Source organism: Neovison vison, chromosome 8 (genome assembly GCF_020171115.1).
Source record: "Neovison vison isolate M4711 chromosome 8, ASM_NN_V1, whole genome shotgun sequence".
Taxonomy (NCBI): domain Eukaryota; kingdom Metazoa; phylum Chordata; class Mammalia; order Carnivora; family Mustelidae; genus Neogale; species Neogale vison.
Genome location: NC_058098.1, coordinates 57,200,289 through 57,225,301, shown reverse-complemented (window position 1 = coordinate 57,225,301; position 25,013 = coordinate 57,200,289). Strand labels below are relative to the sequence as shown.

The following is a 25,013-nucleotide window of genomic DNA, read 5'->3' as shown; positions in this document are numbered from 1 at the left end:
AATATGTTCAACTTCACTATTAGATAAATGTATAATGAGACAAAAAGTTAATGAAAAGTTTATTTAATTTTAAAAAATTATTACATGAAATACCCAATACAGGTATAGATGGGTGAAAATAACTGCTTCAGTCATTGCTGGAGCACGAGTATGAGTTGGTAGACTTGCTTTGGAGAATGGCATTGCGAAACATGCAAGGGGCCTTTCATCTGCTTATAACCTTTGGCTTAGTAATTCTTCTAAAAGTCTATTCTAAGCTGATAAGCCTGATTGGCCTCCCAGTATAGGTTTATGGAAGAGATCATCTTATCATCTTGTTTTATTTGAAAGCCAAGCATCATCTAAGAATAGAAATTCAGTTACAAATTATACCATCTATAAGGTGACTTAAAACAATTAAAAAGTAACTATGGATAATTTATAATAATATAGAAAAATTTTTGGTGAATGAGAAATGATAAGGTATAAAATGAGAAGTAGGGGATGCTCGACCTGTTAGAAAAGAAAAGCACAGGGAGAAATATGCTAAGAAGCAAATCTGTCACAGTGGTAACTTTCTTTGGGTATAGAACTGAGTGGTATATTTTCTTCTCATTTCTAGAATTTTTTTTTTAAGATTTTATTATTTATTTGACAGATCAGAAGTAGGCAGGGGCGGGGGGAGGAAGCAGGCTCCCCGCCAAGCAGAGAGCCGATGCGGGACTCGATCCCAGGACCCCGAGATCATGACCTGAGCGGAAGGCAGAGGCCCAACCCACTGAGCCACCCAGGCGCCCCTAGAATTTTTTTATTCCAAGCATGTGTTTGGTAGACTAGAGAATAATTTTAAAATAATTCTGAGCCTTAATATTGTTTATCTTGGGAAACATGAAATTACTATAGTACTTGCTTTTTTTTTTTGCTTTTAGGCTGAACATTGGTATGAAACTATGCTACTGATAAAATAGTTTGTAGAAAAAAGGAAAACAAATTACTTATGTAAATATTTCCAAATACATTATGTGGCTGGTTGTATTTTTGTTCACTGAAGTCTGCTTCCCCTCCCCAGGGGAGGATTTTACTTCCTTGCTTGTTGAAGTCAGGTCTGGCCATGTTCACAGAATGTAAGTAGAAGTGGTATATATCAGTTTGGGGATAAAGCTTTAAAAATCAGTTTGTGCTTCATTATACCCTCTTTTCTTTTGCCACAGTGACTGACAGTGTTCTAGATAGAGGTTGTTCCATTAGTCTGGAACTCAGAGTAAAGATGATGTGGAGCATAGGAGGGACATGTTTCATGAGTGAAAAATAAACCTTTGTTGTAAGTCACTGATTTTGAGGTCATATGTTACTGCAGCATAATCTTCCTTTCCTCTCTGAACAGCATCTGATAAAGCAGATAGAACAAATAATATATTTTATTTTAGGTTCTAAAAGTAGTAGTCTTTGTTTTTAATTTTGCTCTTATTTATTTATTTTAAAAGAGATTTTATTTATTTATTTGACAGATCACAAGTAGGCAGAGAGAGAGGGGAAGCAGGCTCCTGGCTGAGCAAAGAGCCCGATGCGGGACTCGATTTCAGGACCCCGAAATCATGACCCGAGCCAAAGACAGAGGCTTAACCCACTGAGCCACCCAGGCGCCTGTTTTTATTTTTTTTAAAGATTTATTTATTTAGAGAGAGCACACGTGCCAACACAAGCAGGGGAGGGATAGAGGAGAGGGAGAGAAGCTGAAGCAGACTCTGCTGAGCATGGAGTCCAGTGCGGTGCTTGATCTCACCACCCTGAGATCGTGTCCTGAACTGAAATTAAGAGTTGGTCATCTAGCCAACTGAACCTGCCCCTACCACCCAGACACCCCTCTGACTGTATTTTAGATCAGGGGTTTGCAGACTTTGTTTAAAGGGCAAGAGCTTTGTGGGCCATGTACGCTGTTTGGGAACTACTCAGTTCTGCTCTTGTAGTCCTAGAGCTGCTCTAGACAATATAAATGAATGAAAATAGCTGTATTCTAATAAAACCTGATTTTAAAAAAATGGAAGATTTAGCCCAAGGGCCTTAGTTTGCTGACCCTTGTTTTAGACCACAGATTCAGAATCTTGGGGTTAGAAGAAAATTTAAATCTTCAAATTAATCTTTGTCTACTTGAGAATTCCTTCTTCAGTGTTGCTCAGAGAATGACAGGCTACCACTCAGCCTCTTGCAGTGACTTCGGTGTGATGGTATATTGTCCTGGGAGGCAAGTGAATTCGTTTTCAAGCATGTCTGATGGTTTTAGTGAGCTAAAATGTGCATCCCTGTAGCTTCCATCCAGTGGTCCTAGCTCTTTTTTCCAAGACTCCAGAGCGTAAATTCAAATATTGTCCCTGTCCTCTTGGTGTGATCTTCATGCTGATTCACTCTACAGCTCTCAAACTATATTATGCCTAGTTCTTTGAAAGGGTGCTTTCAATCCTGTGGCCACACCTCTCTCCAGGTCCTTAACAGCTTTTCTCATCTTCATTCCCAGCTTTTCAGAATGTCAAAATCCTACTTAGTTTCCAGGTTTAGTCAGTCAAATGTTGGTTGGCTCTCTCTTCCCACAGAACTTTTTTCTGATAAAATATCTTGTATTTAAAAAAGCATTTGTGGAATCCGTACTAAATTCTAAGTGAGTTGCTTGAAAATATGGGTACTGAGGATGGACTCATGATTAAATAAGGTTCCTGTCTCTGTAAGTTATAAGTAATACCATAGTGCTGTTGGATGCTAGACTAAAGCTGACGGTTGTTTTTGAATTAGTCATTAACTTAAGTTCCAAAATACCTAGGAGGTTTTATAGTCTTAAAATTATTTAAGTAATTTTAAGTACACTAAAAACAGATAAATGAAACAAATACTCAAATACGTTATTTATTAGAAATGTCTTTTGCCTTTTGTTGTTAGGTTAAGTAGTTTCTACATAGATTTTGGAATATAACTTCCTTTAAATAGTTGAAAATGTTAATAGTTCTAATGTTTGTGAATCAGGATTTTCTCACTACTATGCTGAAAGGCAAATGGTAATAAGTGTATGTTACCAATTGAACTTTCAGAATAAAGTCTTATATAATATTACTTTTATTTGTTTGGTATTTGGGGGATTTTTTGGTTAGGGCTCATTTGAAACAGAGTTCTGCCATTTGAAAAATTGAAAACCACTAGTTAAATGTCTCCATTTTTCTTCTTCATTAAAGCAGTTTCTTAATTTGTTTCCTTTGGTGTTTTATACATGACTGAAATATCACTTAATGCTCATTAGCCTGTCTGACTTGATTTTGGTCTTTAGAGGATTCCTCCTGGTTGATTTTTTTACTGTACTTTAATGAAGTTGGTCAGGGTCTAGCATATATTGAGTCATAAATAGAATCAAATATTCTAGGCATGTAGTCTGACCTCAGTGAGGCAGAGCAGAACCGTACCCACTTGTGGTCTGCCCTCTGTATGTCTGTGTAGTTTGAGTTCGTTATTTTGAGGGAACGGAGGTAGAGTTAATTAAAAAAAGGCAAAGAGCTTTATTTAGCTTAGTCATTTGAGGCTTCTTTGTCCTGTGTTGCCATTGTACCCATTTTCCTACATACTAAAAGGTGCAGTTGTTTTAAAATAAAATCTGGAACCTCAGTTTTCACAGTCTGATTTTTCTCATTGAGGCATTTTTTGGCTCAGATTACTTTGTCTCTTACTCAAGTTAACTGTCTGCTTGCTTTCTCCCAGAAGTGAAACTGCCTCTGTTCTTAATCAGGTCCTGAGTTGAAATATTGTACAGCCTAGGGCTGAGAACAAAGTCCCACAGCAGGCAGTAACCTCTCTGTAGGCAGGCACTGACTCTGCAGTCACTAGGCTTTTGGTAGTCTTTGCTGAGATCAACCACCATTGTCCTAAGCAGATATATTGTATATGTTTGCAAAGTTTTACAGATATCTTTCCAAGATATCTGTAAAATTAAATTGTACAATCCTATTACTGAGAAACAGTTTAGGTGAAGAATTTTCTTGATCAGTTGCTCTTTGATGGAAGTTGTGTTTTGTCAAGAAAGGATACATAAATGCATGTAGAAAAAGAAAGGAGTATATGTTGAAGCTTAAGTTTTAGAACTTAATTTTAGATTTACTAGAACTTGAAAATGTTATTATCTTACAGGACTTTTATTTCAAACTGGTCTGCTTTATAAAAGAGCCTTTTTCAGGGTGTTGAAGGAGCTAATAATTTTGGCTTAAAAGGATATAATAGGAAACCTTTATGGTTTTACTTTGGTTGAAGTATTTCTAGTAAATTTTCATGTAGCAAATACTTCTCCAGTTAGGTTGGCAAAGCTTTAAAAAGTTTGGAAAAGCTGGAGGCACCTGATGGCTCAATCAGTTGAGTGTCTGACTCTTGGTTTCAGCTCAGGTCATGACCTCAGGGTCTGGGGATTGAGTCCTACATCAGGCTCTGTGCTCAGCATGGAGTCTGCTTGAGGGTTCTATCTCTTCCTCTGCGCCCCTCCCCCCACATAATTAAATAAATCTCAAAAAAAGTTTGGGAAAGAGGATTGTATGTGTGCTACCTAGGATTAATACAGAAATTTTTATTCTGCAGATGGCTCCCTTTATCGTCATTGATCTTTTTCTGAAACTTTTTTCTGAAGTATAGAAGGTAGATTTTCTTACTGAGTGGCTATAAGCTGGAGAAGGAGCATGGGAGCAAAAATCAAGGCTTGGATTTTGTTTTAATTCTAGGTCTTTGTCACTTACTAGCTAATCCCATCTCTTAAAGCTGTGAGATTTTCATCGGTTTCTTCTATTTTCACAGCATCTGTTTTCATAAGCATCTCTAAAGTGGTAGTAGTAACAATAATGTTCTACCAATTCTACCTCTTACAATTACAGGTTTTGCAGAATTGAAAATTAAATGTGAATAAAATTCAAGTTCATATCAGTATATGAATGATATTTTGCTTATACTAAATTCCTGATTACATATATGGTACTAACTGGTACATTGCATATACACATAAAAGTTTACCACTTTAACTATTTTTAAAGTGTAAGTTTAGTAGTGTTAAATATAGCCACTTTGTTATACAACCAATTTCCAGAGCTTTTTTTATCTTGTAAAACTCTCTATCATTAAATAACTCTCCATTTCCTCTTCCCCCACCTGTCTCTCCCCTGGCAACCACCTTTCTACTTAATGTTGCTGTGAATTTAACTATTCGAGATACCTCAAAGAAGTAGGATCATACAGCATTTGGTTTTTTTTTGTTTTGTTTTGTTTTTGTCACTAGTTTATTTTATTTAGCATAATAAATGGCTCAAGGTTCAGGTTATAGCATGTATTGGAACTTGTTTTTTTAAGGCTGAATAATATATCATTCTATGTATATACTACATTTGTACATGACATTTAAAACAGTCCATGAGACTAGCACTAGCACCTTCATAACAAAACCTGGGTATTGAAACCGTGTGGCAGGGCTTTAGTTAAGAAATAGTTATGCAAATAATAAAAAAAAAATGCATGTTTTCCAGTAAGAATAGTTTTGAAGTTAATAATCTCACACAGGGGGTGCCTCGGTGGCTCAGTGGGTTAAAGCCTCTGCCTTCGGCTCAGGTCATGATCTCAGGGTGCTGGGATCGAGCCCCGCATCGGGCTCTCTGCTCGGCAAGGAGCCTGCTTCCTCCTCTCTCTCTGCCTGCCTGTCTACTTGTGATCTCACACAGGACTTGTGATGCCAAGACTAATTCCAGTGCTGGAATCACTGGTGGTAAGGAGTAAGTGAGATAAGGTATGTCAAGGACTTCACTGGAATAGGCCCTAAATTTATGTCAATTTCCTTTCCTCAGGTTTTTACCTGCTTATGGATATAAAGCAGCTAATGACAGTTTTATTTTGCTCTGCAAAGCAGTGGATGTTTTTATTTGTTTTTTGTTTGGTTTGTTTTAATTTTATTTATTGATTTGACACAGAACGAGAGAGCAGAAGTAGGGAGAACGGCACACAGGGAGAGGGAGCCACCTTGCTACCTCTGGAGCAAAGAGCCCTGTGCAGGGCTCCATCCCAGGACCCTAAGATCATAACCCGAGCAGAAGGCAGATGCTTAACCACTGAGCCACTTAGGTGTCCGAGGTGGATATTTTTAAATAAAATTGACATATATTGACCATGAGAAAGAAAAAAATGATATTTTTAAGTTTTATTGTCAAGTATAAAAATTTACCCTTGTTATTTTGTTCAGTAAGCATGTATTGAGAGCACTTACTTTTTAACAGGTTATGTTAAGTATTATGTATCTCTTAAAAAGCATGTTTTGTTAAATATAATGGCTTAGGGAATCTGGCATCTAATCAGATTTCTATATCAGATATTTAGAATTATTGTTCGTAAAAATGCCTGTCAGATTGCTTTGTCATAGAGGAAATTCTCTGAGCATATTGATCCTGTGTCGTGTTTCAAACCGCCACTGCATTGCCTCAGTAGGGAAGCCGCAAATGAAAAGAGTAGACTAGTTATACTTTTTTCTAAATGTCTTAATCTTCTGTGGCTGTATTTATTTATTTATTTATAAATTTCATTTATTTATTTATAAATCTTATTTATTTATTTATTTATTGTGCCTACATTTAAATGGACAATTTGGGAGTTGATGTAGGTGTTTTGGGATGTATGAGTCTATACACATAGATACACATAAATATATAATACCTACATATATGTAAATGAAGACATTGACAGTATTGCTTGTTAAGGGATTAATAGAGTGAAGACCCCTAAGTCTTTGCCTTCTCTTTATAAATATTGTTAGCATATATTAGGATCAGGTATAGAACTTTGGTTACAGAGGATAAACTCAGTTGAGCAGGGAATCTGGTAAAATAAACAAAAAAGATAGTTTATTTTAACCAGGTCATCAAGGCACTATTACTGACTTTTTGATGGATTATAGAGTTGGTTTTACAATATTTACTTTTTCTTTTTTTCTTTCTGTGATGGCATTTAATGTGTTGGAAGCTACTGGTAATTGAGTATGAGGCAGTGATAGAAAATTTGTCAGGAATCCAAATAGATTCATAGTAGTTTAGGTCTGAAAGGAACCTTAGGAGTCATTTGCTCCAGTCATCCCATTTGACCTCTGTCACATTAAGCCATAAAGGTAGTAGAAACTTGTTAATTTTGGCAAAGCCAGATTGAACTCAGGACTTTTGATCTCCAGTTCACTGTGTTTTTCTTATACCGCGTATTTTATGTTGGCCACAGTGAGACAATATTTACTTTTAAGTGCTTGCTATTACTTGACCTTAAACTTGCTTAATTTTATACCTGTTATATGTACAAGACATTGTGGTTTATTAGATAATCAATATCTGTGAGTTAGTGACTTTTTCCAATGTCTTGCTAACATACATATGTATTTTTTTATTTGTTTACATTTTTCTGCTTTAGTTTCTTTATCCATAAAATTGAGTGACTTGCTTTGTTTTCTCTCACAAACTTGTGAATTAGTCTTCAAGTTTTGTTTGCTGGAGATAATGGTTTTAGTACATAGAATTATACAGTAGCTTTGTAAGGAATCTTAAGTATCATCTAGTTTAGCTTCTTATTTTGTAAAGAGGAAACTGAGGCTAAGTGGGATGAGTCAGTTGTCTGGGATGTTACAGCTTTTCAATGTCACACTGCAGCGGGAAACCAGGCCTTTCTATTCATGATAGCAGCATGTTAAGGTTGATCAGCTTATGAGTAAGTGGAGACAGAAACCTGGTCCTGAATTGTGGCTGTCCCACCAGCTGTGTCTGACTTCAGAAATTTACCTTTGTCTCTGTGGTCCCTTGTTTTTCTACAAATTAATCTGCCTAAAGTTGATGCTATTTATAAGAAACCTTAAGTGCATTGATGAATAATTTGCTTGTTGAAAAATTTAGTATATCTTCAGGGAAATCATTCAGTTGGCATATGTGCCTTTAAAAAAATGTTTCGTGGGGTGCCTGGGTGGCTCAGTGGGTTGAGACCTCTGCCTTCGGCCCGGTCAAATCCTGCTCTCTGCTCAGCGGGGGCCCTGCTTCCCATCCCCCCACCCCACCCCTACTCTGCCTGCCTCTCTAACTACTTGTGGTCTCTCTGTCAAATAAATAAATAGAATCTTAAAAAAAAAAAAAAGTTTCGTTAGAACCAATACTTTTTTTTCTTCTTCTTCTGGTAATGTCATTTTTGGGAGCCGCTGAACCTCAGAGATACTCTTTATAGGATCTTCACCAAGATGTCATTGGTAACCTATGGTGATGATTTTTATTGGTGATTAACTTTTTTATATCCTAATGTATTTAAAAATAATATGTTCAGTGAAGATGTATAATGAGGGTTGAGGAATAATTTTATCTACTGTTTGAATTGGTTTAGTTGGTTTGACTTGATTAAACTTATTTGTACTAATACGGAAAATGAAGTGGTTATTAGATTTCCAAAAGCTTTTTTAGTTCTGACATTCTCTGGAGGGTAACATTAGTTGCAGAGATTCAGGGGATAAAATTTATGTGAATATTTTTTTGTTTGATTTTTTGTTTTGTTTTCTTATCCTTGCTAGTACATCAAGGACTTAGAGGGTGGGCAACAAAAGAAGGATTTATAGGTGGGATTATAAATTGAACAAATGTAATGATTTATAGGTATAGAGAATAGCCTCAGCCATGGAATTTCTTCCTTTCTGCTTTCGGGATAAGAAATGGTAAGAATAATAAAGATGCTGGTAATAGGTGACTCATATTTCTTACTATGTTCATGGCACTTTTCTTAGCAATTTATAATTTTTAGCTCTCAATCCCACAGCAGCTCTCTGAGGCACTATAATTCCCGGTTTAAATATGAGAAAAGGCCCTGCAAAGTTAAGTAACTTTATAACAACTTAGCAAGGGATTGAGCTAGGATTTGTACCCACTGGGTCTCGGTCTGGACCATGTGCTATATGACTTAATTTGTTGAGTTACTGAATGAATATTTTGAGAACTGAAGTGGTAATACTACTTACACTCCACTTTTGCTAGAGTGGTGAAAACTCTGGGCAGTAGGCTTTGATGCATGGGAGATGCCAGTTAATTCAGTCAATGTGTACTGAACACCTTCTTTGTCCCAGACATCTGGAAGTGAATGAAACAGACAAGGTTCCTGCCCTCAAGGTGCAGCATGCTCAAGGGGGAAATCTGACAGTCATCAAGTAAACAGATAGGGTAATTTCAAATTGTTATCAGTAATATGAAGAAAATTCCCTGGTCTGGTAGATTGCAGGGATGGAGTTCCATCAAGCTTAGTGTCCTAGAGATTTCACGGGGCTGGATACGGTCCCCCAAACATTTTTCCCTAATTAGTCCACATCTGCTGAATTTAAGGAGAGTGTTAAACAAGAAAAATGAATTCACTGTGCAAATCTTCAGAGCTGTTGTTTATATTCTTTTGAGCTGGTAATTGGGAGTATGTTCTATTATTGAAGAAATAGAGCCAGAGAGAAATAATATTTTAAAAATATCAAAAAGCTATGAAAATGAGGGTGGCCACCAGCCACTGTGCATGCCAGGCTGTTTGGGCTGGTGGAGTGGTTCCTGGCTGTTGTCCTTAGTGCATTGTTGGCAATTCTGTGTTTGTTTGAAAAGTTAGGACTACCATGTGTCAGTATATGTGTTGTCTTCTGCCCTTTTTTGTAGGTCTAGAGTAGAATCCTCAAGTCATACATTACTTGAAAGGAGTTCTGCTATCATACTTTATTGTAATAATGATTTTTATGTTGAGTACTTCTATGTGCCAGACTTACTTGTAAAGAGGAGGAAACTTTTTTAAAGGAGTTAAGTCCTTGTTAAACCCAGGTTGGTCTGATAGCAGAGTTCATGTGATCTTACCTTTTAACTAGATTGGTTTTCATAGTTCACTTCACACTGAAGAATATGCAAGAGTTTGCAAAACTGAACTTCAGGGAGCCTCCTTAATTTCATCCTGTAGGCCGGTAAATTGTCCAGGTTTTCCAGTTCCAAATTTCTGCAGTAATTTGATTTCAGAGAGCAAGTAGTAGAAGGGACAGTGCTTTTACACATATGTGTAGAAAAAGGTAATGTGTTCTGTCATCCTGTTTTCTATTTAAGTCATTGAATACAATTAGAATTGGTTTAGGAAAATTGTAGATTAACTTGTAAATACTTTTTTGCATTTCCTTTTTATTGGATTTAGTGTCTGTCCATATTATATTGTATTTATAGCCTTTAATTTGATACTTTATACTGTTATGCCAGCCACATTTTTTAGTCGTAGCAAAAAGAAAGTAAGTAAATGCTGGAGGCTTAGTATAAAACAAACCATGTGAAATATCCTACTTTTTTTTTGAAATATCCTACTTTTTTATGTTGATTATATGTTGAAGATACTGAAGTGATAATGTTTTGGATCTGTGAGGTTAAAAATAATAATTTTACCATGGATGGTAAACCATGTTTAGTGAGCTTCCTAGGAAATTTTAAATTATATGTGTGACTTGCATTTGTGGTTGGCATTATATTTCTATTAAGCAGTGCTAGTATGTGCAATCAGTAATATCAAATGAATTCTATACTATAAGAAGTTACCAAGAATTGACCAAACCTGGTGTATCCAAATGTGCTTTGTTTTTTTTCTTCTGAAGACTAAAACTGTCCTAATTATACAGTTATTGTAATAAAAGTGATTACTTAAATACTGGGACCTGTATTGCTTGGGCTTAAGAAAAATCTGTTGCTTGGATAACAAAGTAGATTTATAAGCCTCTTGTGATGTCCCCTCCCCCCACCTTGGGGTACAGCTGTTTTGAGGAAGGTATAATTTAGAGCTTTCATTAGTATAATGGATGGAAGAAACAAGCTATTGAAAATAACTAATGTGATGCTAGTAATACTGGTCATAACAGAACTTCAGTGAGTCAGACTTTTTATGGGAGAGCATAAACCACACTGGTTCTTGTTTTAAGGTATTTTTCTATAGTTAAAAAAAAATTTGAGGGATGGGTAGGAGGCAAGAAAAAAATTGAAACAATTGAAAAAAATGATGTCTCTTTTTGCATTTTTTTTTATATTGGTGAACTTTATTTTTTGGCTTTAGTTCAAGTTTATATTAAGAAACTGAGTAATTTTACCTTTTCTTATTTTCTTAAATAAAAATAAAAATTATTAAGCTTCACAGGAGTGAAGTCTGTTAATAGCCCTACAGTGAGTCTGCTCATAGTAAGTTTGAGCACTTTACCTGTCTACTATTGTATTATTCTGAAGGAGGTGTAGGATTAATTGGGGTCTCTGTAAACTCAACTATAAATGATTTTATGGGTGTTAAGTTTTTAAAACATAAGATACCAGTATCAAGGTCATGTAGCTAAATGTGGTCAGAAGTTTTAAAATGTCTGCTCTGTTAGTAGTATTTGATTCATTATGTGAGGTCCCTATCTGGTCTGGGCATCTCTTAGCAGTAGGTGCTTTATTGGTGGACTGTCTCCAGCAGGAAAGAGGGTGTGCTAAAGCAGGATAGCCATATCACTTTGTAACCTACCTCCCAATTTTGTTCATTGGCAACACAGCCCAGGAGGAAGTGGATCAGTGATACATTCTTTAAGTTAGGCTTTTGGAGGTGTTATTCAGCTAGGGTTTTACTTAAATATTAAAGTCTTAACATATTTTAATATGAATTTTACAGATCCTTCTGCTGAGGAATTGAGAAAGCTAATGATGTTGCATGGAGGGCAATACCATGTGTATTATTCCAGATCCAAAACAACACACATTATTGCCACAAATCTTCCAAATGCCAAAATTAAAGAATTAAAGGGGGAAAAAGTAATTCGGCCAGAATGGATTGTGGAAAGGTAAGTTTAATTTTTTAATTAATAAGTTTTAAAAATTGGAATACTTTTTATATTATAAACACTTACCTCACATTTCCTCTTCAGGGTGAATAAAAACGTCTTAAATAACACTGTTGTACTCTTTCACCTCACATTGATGATTTAGGTACCTAGGATGTTAGTGTGCTTACAGCCTCAGCTGCCAGAAATTAGGGGAGATGACTCGGGTAAGCAGCAGGAAGCAGTGATGGAAAGGGTTGGGCTAAGCATAGTGTTCATTCAGTTAATGTTTGTACATCACACCTCTGATGGGCTGCATACTTGGGAAATATCAGTGAAACAAAGAACCATTCCCTACCTCTTGGAGCTTATGTTCCATTGAAGAAAACATAATAAAAAAATATTCTTAGCATATGAGTAAATTATATGTTAAAAGTTAATAAATGCTAAGGGGAAAAAAGGTCAGGGTATTGTGGACCTGGTGTACTGGGAGAGGGGACAGAGAGGAAGAGCAGTTTGCAGTATTATTAATAATCTGTTTTTTAGTTGTTACATTATGGTTATTCTATTGTTGGTTTGGAATTGATACTGTAAATCAGTGGCCATTCATACTAATTCCCTAAATTTAAATATGTCATCTGAACCTTGGTGATGAGCCATAACTTAAGTGATTTATATTTTGAAATGATATATAATATGTATGAGTGTTTGCTAGATTTATGAAAATTAAAGGTGAAAATATTAAGATCCTCATTTGTAAAAGAAGGCTTAATATTGAGATGCTATGATTAGGTGAGAACTAGAAATAATTTGTGCAAACTGTCTAGCACAATGCCTGACCAATTGTTGGAGGCATGATATATAAGAAGTTCCTTTGTTATTTTTATTCTATAAACATTATCAGGTATTGGAAAATAAAATCCAAAATATCTGAAGTAGAGTTTTAAAAAGTGAATTTGGCTTCCAGAAAACCAAACGTATCTTACAGATTAACGGTTTTTTAAACCTTGGGGGATTAGGTTGATGGCCTATCCGTGGAACATCTTACTGATTGTTTTTGCTGTTTTCTCATGACCTGTCCCTTCGTTACATAGGATCATTGAACATGGCTTTTAGCTGTGTATCTCCTTTAAAAAGCTGTGCAGTTTTCAGTTTAAGAAGTTAGTATCATTCCAGAGTTGAGCTGTGTGGTATTATGTACAGATAGTCCTATCATCATGCTAGGGCTAGAATTGGATCTGAGGATATTAGTTTTACTTTGGAGAGAATGGGAGAGATCCACAGATACTAGGAAAGTGGGCTGAAAAGGTGCGGGGTGGAACTTGATTTGCTTAGAAAAAAGTTCATTACAGCTTTTTTTTTTTTTTTTTTTAATACCTGTTCTTCCTTCTTTCCCTGAATACAATTCGAGAAAGAATACAAATAAGGAGTTTTTGGTAGTTAAAGGTTTTAAAGTTCACTTGAACGGATTTTATTTCAGTTTGAAGTTGGGCTAAATGATTTATATTTAAATAACTGATTATTTGGCCTGTTTGCTTCATTTTATATATGAAAAGGCAGAGTTAATAAGGCTAATTCACCCAAGAATAGCAGGATTCAGAGTCCAGATTTTTCTGACTCCCGTTTAGGTCTGCTCTTTGCCATTTAATTAAGCTTATTATAAATGAATATGCCCATGTGGAAATGGATCAGCCTGGACATATGCCTTAATATATAACATAAATTCCCAGTGTCTACATGTCCTAACATGGAATCCTTTTGGGCAATCACAGTACGGTTTTCTTTCATACTCTTATCCCAGTCTTTTTTTTTTTTTTTAAAGATTTTATTTATGTATTTGACAGAGATTACAAGTAGGCAGAGAGGCAGGTAGAGAGAGAGGGGGAAAGCAGGCTCCCTGCTGAGCAGAGAGCCTGATGCGGGGCTCCATCCCAGGACCCTGGGATCATGACCTGAGCCGAAGGCAGAGGCTTTAACCCACTGAGCCCCCCAGGCGCCCCCTCTTATCCCAGTCTTGTTCATCTCTTCTTAGTAGTGTTTATATGAAATTTTTAACATTAAAATTTTAAACATTATTTTAATTATTTAATGGATGGTACATGACATCTTTTCTTTGTTTTCCCATTTTTAGTTTGAGCAGTTTAAAAAGAAGCTCCCATTTCTAAGTGTATGGGGTGATAACTTTGCTTTGATTAGATTTCTCTGATATCTGTGTACATGCCATTAAACCTTAGTTAATGCAGGCATGATTATAGAGCTACCAATTCTAAGAGGCAGGGGGGTCCTTTAATGGAGAAGCCTGTGTGCATTGGTTTTAGGTAGATTATTTCACTGAAACCTTTGGCTGCAAATTTTACACTTTTATACAGTATATTGTAAATTAAGGATTTTCAAATTTTTGTCATTATCTTCTTCAGACAATTTAATGTTGGCATTTGAAGGTTAGAATAGTTCGTGAGAAGGTGCTGTGATTCACCGCACTGCCTCCTCAAGCCTGACAATGCCATGGAGCACAGTTTGAAAACACTGTCCTAAGTTACTAAAGGCTGATTTTGTTTTTGTTGTTCTTCCTTTTGTGTTGAGTTTTTTGTAGCAGGGGACCCTGCCTCCTATGGGTAGGTTCCCACATGGATCTACTGGCAGTGAGAGATGATGATTGTTGCAGGTCATGCCAGCTTATCAGGGTCTCCTGTGGCGGTGACTGGTTGGTTCCCAGTCAGATCTGCTTTTTCTTTTTAAGCTCCCAAACTAAAAGAGCGCATTTGTTAGGTACTTAGGATACTATGAAGAGCTTATACTTCATATGGGCTAAAACGTTGTTTCTAAGTACGTTTAATATTCATATTAGAGTGCTTATTCAACCACTTAAATAAAGTTGATTGTGATTTCATGTCATGATTGTTTTCATTTCTCTGTGGTTTTGTATCTTGCCTCAATTTAGTCTTCATGGAAAATGTTTATGACTCTAGTTTCAGGTATAGATTTGGCCTTTTTAAAATATTTTTTTAAATTTGGTGTCATGTTTTTCTCTCACAGTATTACAGAGTTTTTCTAAAATTATTTTTACTTGGCTAACTAGCCAAGAGACACATCTCATCCCCAGTGACTTTTAGATAATATTGTATCAAAAAACAGTCTTGGCCATCAGGTGCTTAAGAATGAATAGTTTACTCTTAGTAACTGTAAATAAGAAAACATTCTGTACCCTGTAGGAGAAAGGGCAAGAGGTTGTGTACATATTTTCAGAGCTGTTTATTTCCCTTCCTGAGATCATAGTGTGGAAACCAGGAATCCTCATCCATTTTAGTTACTCTAGTGATACTTCATGTGTGAAATGAGATTTGAGAAAGTCTTGATGATTCTTTATGAATTGTTTGAGGGGGAATTGTGTTAAATATCAAAGTCATGATGATTAAAACATGTAAACTCTGCATGCAGTTTTGTCATTCTACCCTATAGTTATTTCTTTTCCCCTCATATAAGGTTGTTGGCTACTAACTTTTTAAAGTTCAGATGTGTGTCCTTTCATGGATAGAATGTCTTATTCTCAAGTGTTTAAGGAAGATTATGTTGCATTAGAGCCATTAAACCAGAGGGAGAAAAAGTAAATGAGGAAAATAGGTGGCTCATTATTGGGGAAAAACTCCCACCATTCAAAGGTTGGTTTTTCATGAAGCTTATTTTCCCCAAGTACTGAACACTTAGTGTTACTTTTTATGTTTCAGTATCAAAGCTGGAAGACTGCTCTCTTGCATTCCCTATCAGCTGTACAGCAAGCAGTCCAACATGCAGAAAGGTCTCAACTTCACTCCTGCGTGCAAAGCCGAGGAACCTGGGCCAGGTCCAAGCAGTGTAGTCAAACAGCTCAACAACAGGGTGTAAGTTTGTCTACATCCAGGAATGCTGCAAAGCTGGGTTTTGGCAGTGGTTACAGCCTCTGCTTTGCTGATAATAGAAGCAAACACAAAACCTGGCCATTAATCTCTGTCAAACATGTTAAAATATGTGTGTGGGTGTTTTACCTAAAAATTATTTTTATTGTGAAAGTTTCATAAATAAAATGTAAATAAGAAAGCTTTTTCCAGTCATTTTAGAGGCCCATGTTAAACCAATGGATCTTAAATTATTATAAGTAAAATTTTCCATGGATTTTCCTGAAAGTAATTATTTCCATATATGTAATTTGCTATGGAATGTTGCATTCTCAAAAAACCAAACTAAATGTGCCAGGTATACTTCTGTTTTGTGGTATATACATAATGAAAATGTTAACATTTCTAGGTGGTTTTTGAAAAATTCCAAATTCATAGCAAGTTGACATATGTAAGTATTTTTGTATCAGTAAAAATTTAGTTGGTGACTCAATGTTATGGTTAGAGGTAACTCTAGACTTGAATCCATGTGGCAGGTTTTCAAAAATACACTGATTAAGCTCTAATTGCAATAATCTTGGGTAAAGTGGTTTCATGATTAATTGGTGTGTTGCCCTAACGTGTATATCAGGTGGTTCATTATTGTTAGCCTACTCCTTATTAAATTGCTCGCTTTGGGAGTTGGATATATTTTTTTTAAAGGCCAGGAGTCTAATTAACCTGGGGAGATCTGATGTCACTGCCTTCTGTAGTTTTTGCTATTGTCATTTGTTTTTTAGCTTGTGTTCACTTACAAGCATATTCCTGTGTTTTTCACATTACCTGACACTTTTGATTTTTTTTTTTTAGTACCATCAAGTTGCACAACAAATAATATCAGAAAGTCTTTCTGAATGCACGACTTCGTATCTTTTTCTTACCCACACTAATAAAAATAGAAAATACATGTTTTCTTGAAATTCTTTGTGCCAGTTTTAGCAAGCTCTTACCCTGATAGATCATACTTTTTAATACATGTATACTTTTGCCTAATTAATGTATATTACCAGTGACATATTTCCACTACAGCTACTTCATGAGCATCTATTTGTCTAGGTTGAAAAACTGCAGTACAGAAAAAATGTGTATTAGCAATGTGTTTATTGCCAATATATGCAGTTCTGTTGCATATGTTGTTAGTATACGTGGAAAGAATCTTTACTATTTGTGACACAGAAAACTAGACATCAGGCTTCTCTGATTTACTTCACTTTTGTTGCTCTCTGTGATCTTTATTTTTTGGTATATTCAGTACATTTTATAAATTCCCTTGAAATTCTTTTATGTGACTTCTTATTTCCTTGCTTTCTCTTTATTTCAAGGGCCAGACATGTAACAGATTAGGTTTTCTTTCCTTCCTCTTTTAATTGTTTCCTGTTGGTCATCTTTTTCCCTTTCACTGGCATGATCATCTGTAAGGATTGGACCTAATCATAGCTGGCTGGCATATTCCATGAGATGGTCAGCCAGACAGAGCCAACCCAGAAATGGGTGGTAATGTTTTGCATCTGACTCATGTGTGACTTCTCTGTGTATTAAGTGCTTTGCTGTATAGCAAGCAGTCCAACATGCAGAAAGAAAAAAAGAAAACATTGAGTCACCAACTAGATTTTTACTGATACAAAATATTTACATATGTCAACTTGCTATGAATTTGGAATTTTTCAAAAACCCCCTAGAAATGTTAACATTTTCATTATGTATATACCACAAAACAGAAGTATACCTGGCAAATTTAGTTTGGATTTTTGAGAATGCAATATTCCATAGCAAATTACATATATGGAAATAATTACCTTCAGGAAAATCCAATAATAATTGTTAATAATGTATCATGTTGGTAGTGGGATGAGGAACTTTAGTGATATTGTGGTAACCTCACTAGTGCCTCAGTGCCATGAATTAGGCAACCTTCTCTGGAGCTTGAACCGTAATTGGATTAATGGTGTAATGGTGTAGGTGTTTCTAAGTGAAATGAATTACTGTTCTGTATTTCAGGTTTTTGTATTTGTTACTTTGTTTTTGTGAGTGAAAATGGACTTTGTCTTATTATAGGGCATAACCAAGCAGATATCTAGTGGAGTCACAGTATGAATTTAGCAGAACATTTGTCATAGGTCCTGCATTTATAAACTTGTCATCAGGAAAGTTGGTCCAGATTGCCTTGGACCACCCTGGCATCTGAATATGCTTTTCTTAGGAAAGAAATGCCATTTCCTCTGTTAATAAGCTAGTGTCCTCATTGTTCTAGGTATATTTTTTCCTGAATTATCCATACACATTAACCTGGTTCTTAACTTTTTATCTACTCATGCAACAATTGTCCCCATTACTGGATTAGTACATATAGTGTGTTGATCTTCCTGAACGAAACTAACTGGCCCTAGGATTGTAGCAGTATTGGATTTAATGTGTTGAACAGTGCCTTACATAAAACTAAAACTAGGAATAATCATTCAAATTAAGTTTCTTATCCATTTTTATGGGAGTTTTTTATATTGAGTCCCATAATTTATTGACTTCCTAGTAAATGCCAGACACTGTGCTTCAAATGGGATATTTAGAGATTACAAGTTCCATTTAATTTTTAGTGGGAAAAGTAATTGAAAATAGTTTTTATTTTTCTTCAGTCTGAGATTCCATTGTATTTCTTCTTTGGGAGTGTTTGAAGTTTGGGGGGAAAAAGCCCTAAAAGACTGTATATGTTCTAGAATTTTCCTAGTTACCTTGCTCTTTTGGTTTAGCTGATAATTATCTTTTGCTGGAAGAGAAAGAATATAAAATTTATGGCTTAATTTTTTAGAGAAATATTGAAGTGCATATCTCTAAGAGCATGTTTACATTGAAAATGGTTTTAGCCTGAAACTTGCATTAATTGAAATTAAATCTTTTTCCTGCTATAGAAATCACATAATTAAGAAGATTGAGACAGAAAATGAAGTCAAAGTCAATGGAATGAACAGTTGGAATGAAGAAGATGCAAATAATGATTTTAATTTTATGGAGCTGGAGCAGATCTTTCCAGGAAGGAAACAAAATGGAATTCCGCATCACAGAGACAACGCTGCCATTTTTAATGGACACACTCCTAGCTCTAATGGTGCCTTAAAGACGCAGGATTGCTTGGTGCCCATGGGCCACAGTTTTGCCAGCAGGCTTTCCCCAGACTTCGCCCAGGGGGAGGAGCAGGCTGAGAAGAGCAGCACTGACTTCAGAGACTGTGTTGTGCACCTGTCGCAACAAAGCACTAGAAACACAGATGCCGTGCGGAATCCACACAGAACTAATTCCTTCTCCTTATCATCTTTGCACAGTAACACTAAAGTAAATGGTGCTCACCACTCCGCTGTTCAGGGGCCTTCAAGCACAAAAAGCACTTCTTCAATACCTACTCTTAGCAAGGCAGCACCTTCAGTGCCATCCAAACCCTCAGATTGCGGTTTTATTTCAGACTTCTATTCCCGCTCAAGACTGCATCACATATCAATGTGGAAGTGTGAATTGACTGAGTTTGTCAGTGCCCTACAAAGACAAAGTAGTGGTGTCTTTCCAGGAAGGGAAAAGTTAAAAAAAATGAAAACAGGCAGGTCTGCACTTGTTGTAACTGACACAGGTAGATACTAAAATTGTTTTCTTAAGAAACAATCATGCTTGACCATTTTGTTTTTAAGCTGTCATTGGTGCTTTGATCAGTACTAAGCTCTCATGATATAAAAGTCTTTAGAAATACCAGGATATGTAAGTTACAGTAAGCCTAGCAGGTTAGAGAAAGCTTTCTTACTTATTAAAGTATTTTTTACAAATTTAGATTTAAGTGTTGCTAAATGAATATTTTTAAGTAATTTAAACAGTAACAAGGTTGAGATTCTGAGCATTCATTCTTTATGTAGATTTTATCAGTTGTTGAAGTTTTGAACTGTGTAAAATATTACTTGTATTCTATTCAGTGCATAAACTCCTGTAAGAATAAATTGGTTTGGCAAGAATAACTGTTAATTCCAGAAGCTGGCATCTTAATGATTTTTAAATTATTAAATAACTGACATAATAGCTATTGTAATTATAGTGGTAAACTTGTAGTGAGAGTAAGTATTTTCACATAAAAGTAGATGGGTTAATTGTATTTTGTTTTTTAATACTTGTCTTCAGAAGCAAACAAAATTAATAATTACAGGCTATATTTCTGTGCAGTCATTATCGATTAGTATCTGCTTTGAGGTTTATGATGCTTTTTTACAGAATATATGGTTTTGTTTTGTTTTTTGGAGAGAGATCTTAGGTTATTTAATACTACCCCTGAACTTAATAGCTGTGGAAAGTGAGGTACAGAAGGAAGCTCATGGTTCTGTCCTAGAAAGTGACAGATCTTCTCCATGTGGGTTTTTTTGTTATGTTTTGTTGTGTTTGATGTATTCCTGAATACTTCCTGTTTCTTATGAAATATTTCTGAATAATGTTATAGGTATTAGGTTATTCATACATCATCCTTTGACCTTATATGGTGAAGGTCATTTAATTTTGAAAGCTTCAAAGAACTATTAAAAATTAGTTTAATGAATGGGAATAAAATGATACAATTTCTATAGTGTAGGAAAGCATTCAATAGATAGATGGCATATGCATTCTGTACTGTTTGAATATTTAAAGCAGTTATTTTGGGTTGTTTACATTATGTTTATACAATACTTCTATTCAGCAGAATTATGATTATTAAGATTTCTTTTATAAATAATTTATAAATTACAGGGCAGAGCAAGGAAGTACCTGGCTTTGGAGTTCCATGATATAGCCTGAATCCGAACTCTGGCTCTGCCACTCCTACACTGCAGGACCATGGGCCAGTTAGTTCATCTCTCTGGGTCTCAGTTTCCTTTTCACAGTGGTGCCTACCTCATGGGCTTCTGAGCTTAGGGAAGATAACATGAACAAAAGTTCAGTGTCTCTCATGTAGTGAGAACTTGTAAATGCTTTCACAGTCACAATTTGGTAAATGGAGTAGTCTGAAACTTTGGGGAGTAAAAATGTAAGCTTTGGGAAAACTATCATGAAGACTTACCTACACGTACTAGTTTTTTTATCAGCAGAAAAACTCCTTTATGAGATTAGAACTTTTTATAAGTTCAGGGTTCTTATTTCCAAGACTTGTGTACCTTGGACCAGGACCAGGGAAAGAGCTAAGGATGAAACCAATAAACAGGATAGCTTCTTATTGTGGCGGGATTGGTTAAATAGCCTTGGTAAATCAAAATATGTAGCTCAGAGGAATTAGAAGACAAAGGCTTTAGGAGAAGACATTCAGCTTTATCTTCTTGAAAGTGGCATATGTGCTTCAGAGCTGATTTTTAATAGTGTTTAATGGTCTAAGGAGGAAAGTGTTTGTATGTACTTCTATGTATATATAGATTTATATGTAGATTTCTGTTTTATAGAATTTTCTTGATATATCCAGGACAACAGTGTGATGGCGTGAGGGCTCAAATCAGACCCCTTAGGGTTGATGACCAGCTCAGCCTCTTACTGGCTGCATAACACAGTTATTAACATAACATAATATTAGTCTGTAAAATGGGCATAATAAGATTACTTATCTCAGCATTGTTAGAATTTAAATACACATTAACCTCTTATAATAGTGCATAATACCTACCACTCAATAACGGTAGCAATTTTTAGTTAGTTTTTTTTTTTAAATCAAGGAATGTTTGTAGACTGCATGGAATACATCATCAATATTATTATTTAAAGTTTCTTTTTTTTTTTTTTTTTCTTAGCTCCATGTAACCAAATATTTGAAAACACCTTATCCATTTCAATTAAATCTTCAGCACACAGAAATAACTCTAGGATAAACATTTAGACATACTTTGGATTAAAGATTTAATTATTAGAATATAGGTTATAAAAACATGGAATCTTCATAATTGATCTCAAATTATGCTTGGAAACTAAATGTGTATCTCTGGATTACTTTAGAGCAAAAGAAACTGAAATTTGATGTCTGTTGAGGTGTGATAGAAATGGTCTGTAATAGATTCTGTATTTTTTTTTTTTGAGACTTCATTCTTGTAGGGACTTAAAAATACAGTTTCTAAAATTAAATAGACCTGATTTTTTTAAATATTAAAAATTAGTTTGGGGTTTGAATGTTCTCTTTTTCCTTCTAGGAAATATGTCAGTATTGAGTTCACCCAGGCATCAGAGCTGTATAATGCATGTTGATATGGATTGCTTCTTTGTATCAGTGGGTATACGAAATAGACCAGATCTCAAAGGTCTGTATTTTTGTTTATATTTTAAGAAAATTGATAATATTGTTATATGTTCTAAAGGATCTGAAAATCTTGAGAAATAATTTATCTTAATTTTCCTTGGCAAAATAAATACCTGCTTCCAAATTTTCTGGACTCTATTATCAAAAAAAACAAAGGGAAATTAGAAATGCTTTTTTCTCTCTCAAGAGGTCAGGTCTTTAGGGAAGAATACTCCTCTTCACCTGAAGGGTCTGTCATCTAAGACTAATATAGACTGGTATTGGGCATTTTCCATATTTTTATATGTTTACTATTACTTTGTTACTAAATGGAAATTTTATGGTAGCATATGTTTGCAGCTTGGGTCACTGCTTTCTCTCTCTTGAGTAAATAACTTGATTAACTCTCCTGTTGCTAGTGCACATCTAGCCTTTTGGTTGGAGAACAGTTTTGCATTATTGAATTGTTGATAAGACACGCTGTTGTCTTCGTTTGAATGGACTTTCTTCAGGTATTTGTGAGCTAGGCAGTACTTTTAATTATTCTGGAGTTTTTAGTAGTTCTCTCTGTGCTTGAAAGTTGTTAACTAGTAGCATTTTCTTCTGAGAGTCTGTCCTTTAAGGAGAGCACAGAAGCTGCTGGGTTATTACTGGGGCTTTATTTTTGTCATGAATAGCTACTGCTTAGGCTCTGAAAGGAGTATATAATATTAAAGAATTGGGTTTAGCCTGAAGAGTAACTCTAATGTATAATTTTTATTCTGACAACAAAAGCATTCATTAACATATATATGCATTATCCATACTATTGCTTTAAAAGTTAACAATTATCGGGGTGCCTGGGTGGCTCAGTGGGTTAAAGCCTCTGCCTTTGGTGCAGGTCATGATCCCAGGGTCCTGGTTTGAGCCCCGCATCAGACTCTCTGCTTGGCAGGAGCCTGCTTCCCCAGCTCTCTCTCTGCCTGCCTCTCTGCCTACTTGTGATCTCTGTCAAATAAATAAATAAAATCTTAAAAATAAAAAAGTTAACAGTTCTCTTGTAGTGCACACAAAAGGAAAGGATACATGAAAGAATTTAAACTAAACCAAAAACTGAGGGACTGTATTCTCACATTTGATTTTATAGTAGGTCAGATTGTAGTCCCTCTGCATATATATTTGTTTCTCTTGCTGTAAAATTGAAAGATTAATTTAGGTGTTACCTCTTCTGATAAGAGAAATATAAAACATCTAGATCTAGTCCCCCCCCCATTCAAATCTAGGATCAGAGTTGACTTGTTTTCTACTGTAAGAAACAAAAAAAAAAACAATGGGAAGCAAAGGGATAGCATTGCTTTTAAGTTGAATAAATGTGTCAAAGTTGTCAAATGATTTAATTTAGGAGGGTGTTGAGAAACTTAGATGATCTTTGTATGGTAATTGATAACTTTAAAGATATTATCTCCTTTATGGATTAATGCATCAAGAAAGCTAAAGAAAAAATTGTATTTTTTAAATCTTGTGAAAAACTTTCCATGTTGTCAGTGTTATTAACATTCCCGTACTTAGATTTAGAAATAATTTTTTTCTTTTCCTCACAGGAAAACCAGTGGCTGTTACAAGTAACAGAGGCACAGGAAGGGCACCTCTACGTCCTGGTGCTAACCCCCAGTTGGAGTGGCAGTATTACCAGAATAAAATCCTTAAAGGCAAAGCAGGTACAAATGAGCTCTCTTTGAAGTCACAGTGCTCCTGTTGAAGACGTCTGGATTTTACTGCTGGTATTCTTGTTACAGAAATGAAAGAGTTGAAATAATTAGCTTTTTCATTCAAGGGTTTTAAAGGTGTCAGTGACATCTTACAACAAAATCTCTATGCAGTACAAATGACTGGTTCATAGCCCTGCTTTGTTGAGTTAGATGATGATATTTTCCTGGGACAGAGTGAAGAATGTTTTATAAGGTGTGATTAGTTTGCTTTGTATATGTTTAGACTGAGGATGAAAATAAAATCCTGGACATCACTTTGTGGAAGCCTCTAGACCGGAGAGGTGATTACTAGTTGTTTGGTCACTGATCACAGTAGATACTAAAGTTCCTGTTGCTAAAGATTTATGTGAATCAGTGGAATAAAAAAAACAATAGGACTTTATTTATTGGAATAAGAAGATAAATACCAGAAATCATTCCCCATGTCTTTGCTGAACCTGCTTTAACATTTTCTTGCCTTGCTGGCTTTTGAATTTTTGCTATTAATAAATAAAAATTGTAGCTTAGACTATTCACATTATTACTAAGATTTTTACAACTCTTTTTCCCCCTCAGTAAATTCCCTGAGAAATATTTTTGTAGAAATTAAATTCTTTGTCACTGATTAGTTTTCTCATGGATGTCTGCAAAGCCAAAAAAATTTTTTAATTAGTTTTCCAGAAAAATATTAATTAGAAAGTAGTCAGAAATTAGGTATACAGTGGAATGGACAGCAAGCAGTTAAATTTCATCCCAATTATTTCTGGTTCCTAGTTTTCAGTTATGAAAACTTGGGATTATTTTAGAAATGATCTCATTGAAGTTAAGGCAAAAGGAAAGCCACTGGATATTTCTGAGGATCTTTTTTGGGATTACAGTCTCTCTTTGTCTGTGATTATCTGTTTATATGGTATGAGTACAAAACATTAATGATATGTCTTTATGCTTCATGTGTATCTATTTTCCAGATTTCCTAAAGCCTTTCTTGGGTTTTAAGTCTTTTATTAAGATTTTTTAAGATTCTAGTATTTTCTGTGTCTTGAGTAGGTGTTGGGGTAGTCAGTATTGAGCTCGTTAACACTCAGTTGTATTGTGGTATGTGACAGTACGGGTGGTTTCTGAACTATTGGTTGTATGGTTTTGTGGTAGGTTGGTTTTTCTTTTTGTATTTTCTGTGTGAGATTAAAAAGTTGAGATCTTAAGTTCTAGAAAATAAGTAAGTAGCTTAAGGAAATGCACAATACTTGTTAACTATTGGGCACCCTGTAAAAAACTCTCTGAAGGAATGTTAAAAGAAGGAAAAATAC

The 25,013-nt window shown here is 35.3% G+C and overlaps 1 protein-coding gene across 9 annotated transcripts in view; it reads left to right on the top strand.

Moving 5' to 3' along the window:
* The window catches only part of REV1 (REV1 DNA directed polymerase), a 95,509-nt gene that overhangs the window by 37,579 nt on the left and 32,917 nt on the right, over positions 1-25,013 (top strand). For all 9 annotated transcript variants that reach the window (XR_006386173.1, XR_006386175.1, XR_006386174.1 and 6 more), the window contains 5 exons: positions 11,671-11,839; positions 15,544-15,696; positions 18,633-19,342; positions 21,894-22,001; positions 23,560-23,676. Coding sequence is in view for 6 of the 9 variants with exons in the window: in XM_044263659.1 (XP_044119594.1) it covers positions 11,671-11,839; positions 15,544-15,696; positions 18,633-19,342; positions 21,894-22,001; positions 23,560-23,676 (1,257 nt within the window). In the remaining 3 variants the exon portion in view is untranslated. The remainder of the gene's footprint in view (positions 1-11,670; positions 11,840-15,543; positions 15,697-18,632; positions 19,343-21,893; positions 22,002-23,559; positions 23,677-25,013) is intronic.